The 9,068-nt window shown below is 29.1% G+C and overlaps 1 protein-coding gene across 1 annotated transcript; it reads right to left on the reverse strand.

The window, feature by feature from the left end:
• Positions 1-275: 275 nt before the first annotated feature.
• Positions 276-3,949, reverse strand: LOC124924936 (calmodulin-binding protein 60 D-like). Its single transcript, XM_047464920.1, has 8 exons — positions 3,606-3,949; positions 3,253-3,328; positions 3,068-3,126; positions 2,496-2,989; positions 2,257-2,417; positions 1,864-2,067; positions 1,237-1,474; positions 276-1,152 (listed from the first exon to the last, which is right to left on the reverse strand). Exons 1-8 carry the CDS (start codon positions 3,731-3,733, stop codon positions 638-640), a joined length of 1,875 nt encoding a protein of 624 aa, XP_047320876.1. The 5' UTR covers positions 3,734-3,949; the 3' UTR covers positions 276-637.
• Between the last annotated feature and the right edge of the window lie 5,119 nt (positions 3,950-9,068).

Here is a 9,068-nt window from a genome sequence, read left to right on the forward strand (position 1 = left end):
AGATTAAATAATTTATTGACAATTTGTTATCAAGATCCAAATTCAGACTCATAAACATTGCCTACAACATAGATGGAAAGAAATAAACAAATGCAAAAAGTATTGTGATCAGCAGATTGAGCATGGCGACAAAAACAAAACTGAAAAGTATAGTTTCTTTAGCCACTACTTGCAAAATCAATACTTGAGAGAAAATATGAGACCATGCCTATGGTCCCCCATCACGGTTGTATAACTATTAGCTGCCGTGGCAGACAAAAGAATCTGCTATCCAAATCATCACTTGACGAATAATTTCACATTAAATTAGGAACAAGAACATACATAGAATAATACAGAAATAATTTTAATTTATTCTTCTAAATGTCAAAAGACAAGGGTTTAACTCACAACAACAACATAAAACAACAACCATTATTAAACTATCACATATATATATATATATAACCATTACGTGCTAACAATTTAATCTCCACTAATAAACAAAAAACATAAAATCAAGAAAAAACACAATAGGATACAATACATATATAATTATCACTAGATTCAGAACCAGAACAACTTCCACAGATGTCGGAACACTTGTGGCAGTTATTAGTATTAGTAAACTAGACGTGGAGTTGAGAAGTTACCAGACTCAGTAATCATCAAGATCAACAAGTTGTGCCCGTCTCTCAGCTGCTTTCTTCCTTACGAAAATCCCCCATCTTAGTGCAGCCTTGAGCTTCAGCCAACCTAGAACCGCGTTGCCTGAAGGAGGACCCTGATCGTCGACAAGCCCGTAGCCGAAGGTCGAGTTCGGATTATATGCAGCCGGAGTGTTAAATGGGTAGTTGTTAGAATCAGATCCATTAATGGAGCTTTGGCCTAGACCAGTAGTAGTACCACCCATGTTGAAGATTCTAAGTAAATGCTGCATGTCTCCGTTTTCTAGCATCTCGTGACTTCTCATGCGAATCTCCTCCTCTGAGATATTGAAGTCGTCGTAGTTACTATAAGGGCCGAAATTCGACAACAGATCCTCGTTAATTGGATGTTGGGGTTCCACTTGAGTCATTATCTGATTGTGTAATGGGTATGGATTTGAGTCGAATGGAATAGAACTGCTGATGTTTACACTTTGAGGAACGTTGGGATATTGAGTGTCTTGTCCTATTCAATCCAAATTATCGCATTCCGAAATTAGTAAAGATTTTTTTAAATAATAAAAAAAATGTGTATAAACAGTGTCCTTACCAACCAACGGAAGAAGCGGATTCATTGGCATCTGAGAAGGGATGGAAGCTGAAAAACTTGGAAGTGCGGATTGAGATTCGAAGGAGTTTGAGTAGTCTTGTGGCATCATTGTGACATTGTTTGGAGCTGTTGCTTCTATGCTCTTGTTTTCCTTCAAGTTCTCTAGAGACTTGCTGTCATATTCTATAACATGCATCCAATTTTCATATGCCTTTTTCACCAAGGTATCCACATAAACCTGAAACCAAAAAAGGTTTGATAAAACAAAACAAAAATTAAATAAAGAAAATCATGTTGAATAAATCAAATGAACATATATGAATATTAAGCAGGTAATTAATTTTATAATATCGGGAACTACTTAAAGACTATTTTACCCTCTTTGTACTTGAGCTAATCTGAGTGGATTAGACTATTTATCTTTACTATTTGATTAATCAATAGGGATTAAAGTTATCTTTGGCACACTCTACTATATTACTGTGTTAAAATATTTAGCTTTTAACTTATATTGAGGTGAATCTTAATAATTAAGCAATTTTAGCTTAACTCACTTTATTATTTAGATTAAGCAATAAGTTGTTTTATCATAAAAACTGTCAAAAGAAACATGGGCACATTACAAACCTTCTGAGTTTCTGAAAGGGAGTCAGCTGAGTGATATTCTGTGCCTGCAATTAAGCCACTAAATTCATAGATGTTATTGAAGACGACACCAATGTTCTTCACGTCGTCTGGGTAGTAAACATAGAGCTTATCACTTAGAACACAAGTCTTCGCATGCTCCACCAGGAGATCCCACATCTTGTTTGACATACCACTTCCCAGAATCTAGTAAGCACAAACAGAAAGAGAAGATGATAAAACGGCTCTTAGCCTTGTTAGATATTGGGTTTATTTGAATAATCTTGGATTATTTAGAAGAATGTCTTGTTTGATGTATATTTGGATTATTAGGATAAAAATTGGACAGTGGATTATTTGAAAATAATCTCAAATGAACCCGTAAAAGAATCTTACATTTCTTAGTCTTTGAGCATCTCTAACCACAAGTCGAAGAAAATCTTCCACAGTGCGAACTCCAGCCTTATTGAGCCTCCTGTGAAATGATCCATCCTTCCCAATCTTCTCTAGTCTCCAAACTTCATCTGTGAGTGCTGGTGGATAATGCTTCTTGTATACTGCATATGCGAAACACGAAACAAATTTGAACACAAAACCCCAAAATGAAAAGGAAAGAAAAACACAAGAAAACTCACATTCTCCTCTATGGTCCTTGACAGTAAACGCATCTGTTTTAGCCTCACGAATGCGAACACCCTCACAACATCCCGAAGAAACTTTCAGACCCAATCTGAACTTCCTGCTCCTTATCCAGCTCGAATTATCCGTAAACGACATATCTCCTAAAGTCCCAACACCTTCCACGAGTACCACTTGCAATTCACCAGTTAAAAGGGGTCTTTTCCCTTCACGTTCCTTCACAATATGAGAGTCAAAATCATCCTGACTCCAACCATGGTCATCTTCATCGTTGAAATCGCCCTCAAGCACTACAATATCCAGTTTCGCACAAGATTCCTCACCAGACTTAACAACTTGGCCAGTATTTCCATCAATAAGAACAATGTGAATAGCCAAACCCTGCTCTGCTTCCACTTTCCCACCAGTAAAAAGAGGTAAAGATAACCTTGACCTGAACTGTAACTGCAAGTTTCTCCCATCTAGTCCCTGTATACGTTTTGGTGAAGCTCTGCAAAATTTTACACCATCGCCATTATCAAACAAATAATTCTTCTATGAAATGATAATAATGGCAGAAAATAGTTACCTCGGGTTATGTCTGACTGGACATAACTTTGCCAAAGCTCTCTCCACCTCTTCACTGACCTTTTATTTCAGAGAAAGGAAATTAATCATAGAGATTCTTAGGCCAAGAAACTAGAAGACAAATGAAATCTAGATCTGAAGACTGAAGTCTAGCTAGGCTAGGTTAGGTTAGGTTAGGTAGCTTACAACTCTGCGAAGTATAGGCTCCAACGAGGAACAAAGCTTCTGCAAACTATCAACCTTAAGAGCTTCGACTATGACACTGCAAATATACATACAGAAAGGAAGATCAAATTAAGTTTCAATTTCCTCAAATTATTGACATGCATCGAAGGAAGACGTTCGTTCTCCTCTGAATTCGGCCTTAGAAAAAGAATTGAAGAAAGTTATAGGTTATGCATGTCAGTTTCTTACACGCCATGCGTAATGAGTAATGATAAGACAATTAACGAGCCTAATTAAACTCAAACTATCATTCATGTGTTGTGTATAATGAGTGAAGGAAAAAGAAGAAAGAAAAAGAGAGGAGAAGCGTATACCTAGCTAGAGCTGGCCTCTTTGGTTCGCGTTGGCCTTCGTCTGTTGAAGTCGAATCCAGAGAACGTTTGTCTCTAGCAAGAGTAGTAGTAGTGAGATTTGATCTGTCCATCATGTATCTAGAGTGCATTTATTGCTTCTTCTTTCAGAGTAAAACTAAAAGCAGATTCGGAAGGAGATGGAAAAAAATGGTTTCGAAATGAACAAATTTCTCCTGCTGTAGGCAGAATCCGAGGGGAAAGAGAAAAGGAAAAGAAGAGAGAGAGAGAGAAAGGTTGAAAGGAAACGTATGCGAATCTTCGTTAATAATGCTCTACCATTTAAGCTCTCTTCTTCTTCTTCTTCTACAGTTCCATTTTCGGTTTTATTATAGTGATTGGCCCCTCCTCCTTTTCTACTGCAACTCTGCAACAGTAGGGCGGTTGTGTAAATCGTGACCGTTGGATAACAGGAATAGCCATACACCACAGTTAATGCCACAGCTCATTTTTTTAAATTATCTTTTAACTTCGAGTTTAGTAATTTTACTTTTATATAATAATTTAACCTACCTATCAACCCCAAACAAAATTTAAAAACAAAACTATTAAGAAATGAAAACAAACATGGCCGATCCAACACTGGAGATTGTGAAAATTGATACTAACAATTATGAGGAAACTCAAGCATTTACAATATTTTTTTGTTTGTATTTTTATCATCCAAATTTGAGTTAATATTGTATTTTTATTCGGTTTGTCATTTTGTTTAACTAGATCGAATTTTTTTCTTCAATTTTTGTAATCGAAATAATATTTTAAGTTATAGGTGGGTTGTGTTAGAGACGTCAATTTGGTTGTCCCGTCCCGTCAAACAATTTAGACGGTTTGGGTTGAAATATTATAAACTCATTTGGGAGTGGGCCTATACGGGCCAGGCCACTCGGGTCGCGGGCCTAGGCGGGTCGGGCTTGGGTTGGCAAAAAAAATCTAATATGATTTGTAGTCTTATAACATATGCCGCATACCCCTAATTTTTTTTATCTCCCAAAAGCACTGCAGCAGTCAATACTCAATACTTCGCCCATTGGCCGCCGATTATTTATTTGTTCCGTCTTTCTTTTCTTCGTTTTCGATTGATGATATAAAGAATGTTGACTTTACTGAAATTTTTATTTTATGAATTTTTCAAATTTTAGTTACTTTGTTGAACTATTTGGTCAATTAATGTGTAACGATAGACAATATTCTTATTTAGTGTGTATTATGACTATTTGATCATGTTCTTGAACTCTTGTTTTTTAGAACTATTAATGATTTTTATTTATTTTTATTTGTAGTGAAACAACCCGCGGGCTGGCCCGCCTAATCCATAACCCATCTTGGGTTGGGTTAGGGATTTTCAGCCCGCCGAGATGGTGAATCGGTCCGTCGTCAACCTGTCAAACGATGAGTTTTGAAGGGTTTGCCCACCTTGCTATGGATTGGTCTGTCTATCTGACCGCTCTAATTGTGTTTGCGATTCATACTTTTTAATTGGATTAGGGATCATTTAGTTTGTACTCGTTCTTTTCTTAGTGGTAAATAAGATAAAATTATCGAATTTAGATTATTTTTTATATTTTTAATAACAGATTATTGGATTTTAGGTTTATTACGAAGGTTTTTACGGTTATCTGTTTTTCACTATTTCAATCATATATGTGGATAATCATTTTCTTTTGATATAATCTTTTTTTAGAGTTGCTTACTAACGTTTTTGCCTAAGAATAATTTTAATTGTCATTAATTTGTTCGACTTATTCTATTTTCATATTCATCGTTTAGTGACTCAAATGAATTTGTTTTTTGAGTAACCCTCAATATCGTTAAATTTTTTTATTGTAATTTTTTAGTTTTTATTGTTTATATAATTTAATATGGTTTATATTTAATTTTGTAAGTGTTATTTTATATTATTTATTAATTAATTTTTTATATGTAATTGAATTAAATAAGAATTATTTTTTATAAGAAAATAGGTAAGGCTTGTTCGATTTAATAATGATTTTAATTTAATTATGAAAAATAATTACTTATAACTTAAAAAATTATGTTTAAGAAATCAAATATCCGGTTAATTTAAAATCTACCAAATTGATTCAAAACCAAAATATTACTATCATTAGAATGTTTAAAAATAAATTTATTACATTTTTTAAGATTTTAATTTTATAATCTTAAATTTTATTATTATATTTATTTATAAATTATTTGAATTTTATATAAATTAATTGAAAATAAATAACTACAAAATTCAAAGGTTGTCATATTTTCATAAAATAAACCCACTTAACAAGGTAACATACATTTTTCTAGAAAAATTTAAATACATTTTTTTTATTAATTTATTATTTAAGAAAGATACGCCTAATATTTATAAATTATTTGAATTTTATATAACTTAATTTTTTTGGGGGTTATACATATTTTTTAAACTAAATTTAGCTTCTGACTAACTACTTTAATTAAATCTAGATTTTGTCCTTTAAGAGTAAAAGACATGCATTCTTTGACCAAAAAATGACAGCATTCCCTTTAAAATAAGTTTAGTTATAATAATAATAAAAAAAAATATATTTATTCTTTTTGAAGGAAAGATGGTAGCATGATTCTAGCAAGATATCCATTTCAATCAAAACTTAATAACACAAAAGATAAGTAAATAAAATAAAAAATACTATTAAACAAGATTATCTTAAATATAATGACCTCGTTTGATTATGGGAATATGTTGTTACCACAGTTAAGACCAATAAACTTATGCTAATAACCTGAATCAAACAGCTCTTATCGGTTTCGATTTTTTATTTATTTATTTATTCTCCGCAGCGATTTTCTCTCTCCGAGACTGCCATTTTTCATCACGTGATGCATTTCTCTCTCTTAACTGTAATATTTTATCTCTCACATTTTTACTTATGGACTTGTTTGATTTTGAGTTTTTATTATTTTTATTTAATTAATAAATTTAATAATTTAATTGTTAAAAATAAATAAAATAGTATAAATTTTTTTTTTAAAAAATAAGTCAAAATAAAATTGTTGATTTTATAAATCTATATTTTAATTGTATTCATTCCATACACCATACAAATAATAATAATTTTTATATACTCTAATTATTAGACATAAAATATACATTCAATGTTAAAAATAAAAATTCAAAATAGGTTTTGAATTAAAATTTATTAAATAATAATCAAATTTAACAACTCCACTAAGTAGTTTAAATGGTAATGTGATTTTTATGAAACCAATCGGTTACATGTGTCAATGTTAGTTTATTAGTTAAAAAAATTAAATAAATAAATGTAACAAATAATTAACTAATAAATTAGACTCCATATAATTTGGAATTAACTGAATCAATGTAACTTATTATTTATGGCTCAGTTAAATAACTCACCATTATTCATTCATCAATCAGCTTAACAGACTAAATTAAAATAAAATATTTTCTTTTTTTTCATTAAATTAATATATTCTTTTTAATTAAATAATACAAATTTTTAATATAAAAAATTAACATACTGTGCACTCCAACTTAAGGGGTGATATGTGGTCTTTTAAAATAATTTATGTTACTTAATTAAGTGTTCTCAAATAATATAACTTTTCATAATTCAATTATTTAAAATTAATCTTTTGTCACTATTATAATCACAAACTCAATGACTTTTAAAAGTTGATAAAGTAAAAATTAAAAGTAATTTATTTTTTTAATTGGAAATATTTTATTCAATCAAATGAAATTTCTTTAAGTGAAAAGTAAATAAATAAAAGTGAACTTTTTACCAAATTTTAAATCAAATTAAAAAAAAAATCAAACTTTGTGTAACCAAGATGAACAACTTTAGTTTAAAAAAAATAAAAAGATATATAACAAATAACTTTATATTTAATGAATTATTTAAATAACATTTATAAGAATAAGCACGTGAGTAACTCATTTATTAAATAATATTTGAATTAATTAAAGTATATATATATATTAACAAGTACTCTCAAAATTCGATGTTTAAATGTCAGAAAATATTATAAAAAGTGAACTACTAACCCCTGTTTAAAAGGCTATTAGAATTGCGTTGGATGGCTAAACCTCGGGTCAATATATTTCAGTTGACTATTAATATTGATATTATTTAATTTAGACTTGAATTTGTCATTTTGCAAATCAACTCTTCAACTTTACATACATTATTTGAATTAATAGTTGAATATAATCTAATAATAATTATCTAACAGATTTATATATATATATATGAACCATGTATTTCATTAATATAACACAATCTGGTACACATGTATTTCATTAATATAACACAATCTGGTACAAATAAATATCTAATACATCTATAAATTTAGCTAAACAAGTAAACATCTTATAAATCTAGAAAATTATTAGTATTTAAATAGACATCTAATTATTTTAACATATTAAAAATCATAGAAATAAAATTTCCTGCCCATAAGAATTGTTAGATTCAAATTCCAATCTTTATTTAACTATCATCTATATATATATATATTTATATATATACTTAAATAGTTATTGTATATTAAAAATGATAAAAAAAAATCGTTTAAACAAAACGAAAAAAAAATAACATGAAAACATATTACTCAATAGATTATCGAGATCGTAAATTTTCAAAAATAACAATTAACTCCCCGAATTTTATCGATTTTCTAAAAAATAAAATAAAGTAACTCAAACACTATCGGTGGTAACTTAGTTGAACCAAACAAACCAAATCAAATTAGATTAGTCATCTCTCCAGATCTAACCTAAAAACACATCTGACAAGTCAAATCTAAAGAACAAAATAAGAAGACTTTTTCGCTTCGCTGGAGTTATTAAAATACATATATAAATGATTTGTAATAATTTTGATTACTATTTTTTTTTTTAAAATTTTTTAAAGATTATTAATATATATAAATAAAATAAAAAATAATAATTTAAAATAAATTATATTTTAATATTTTAATTAATGAATTAATTAATTTGATAAATTTGATGGAGTGAAGTGATATTTAATTTTTTTATTTTTTGAGTAATTAACTAACCCAATACTGAGTAAGATTTGACATTGAGTATAGCCACTTTTCATTGACATTAAAAAAAAAAAAAAAAAAAAGCAATTATGAGAAAAACTGAAAAATAAGAAATTGATTATTCTTTCTAATTATTATTTAATATTCTAAATAAGTGATTAAGTTTTGGTTAAATATACTAAATTCATTATAATATATATTTTTCACTATTGGTGATTTTTATTTTTATTTTGAAATAATGAAAGGATTTAACTGATCTAATAAATTGCAAATATAGTAATATAATTGTGAAAAACCTATTAGAGTGGCTCGGTAAAAATAGTCAATCTAAGATCATTTTTTCTAAATCCTGTTGTTTATTGAATATATTTTATCATTTAATAAAGA

This window comes from Impatiens glandulifera, chromosome 1 (genome assembly GCF_907164915.1).
Source record: "Impatiens glandulifera chromosome 1, dImpGla2.1, whole genome shotgun sequence".
Lineage (NCBI taxonomy): Eukaryota > Viridiplantae > Streptophyta > Magnoliopsida > Ericales > Balsaminaceae > Impatiens > Impatiens glandulifera.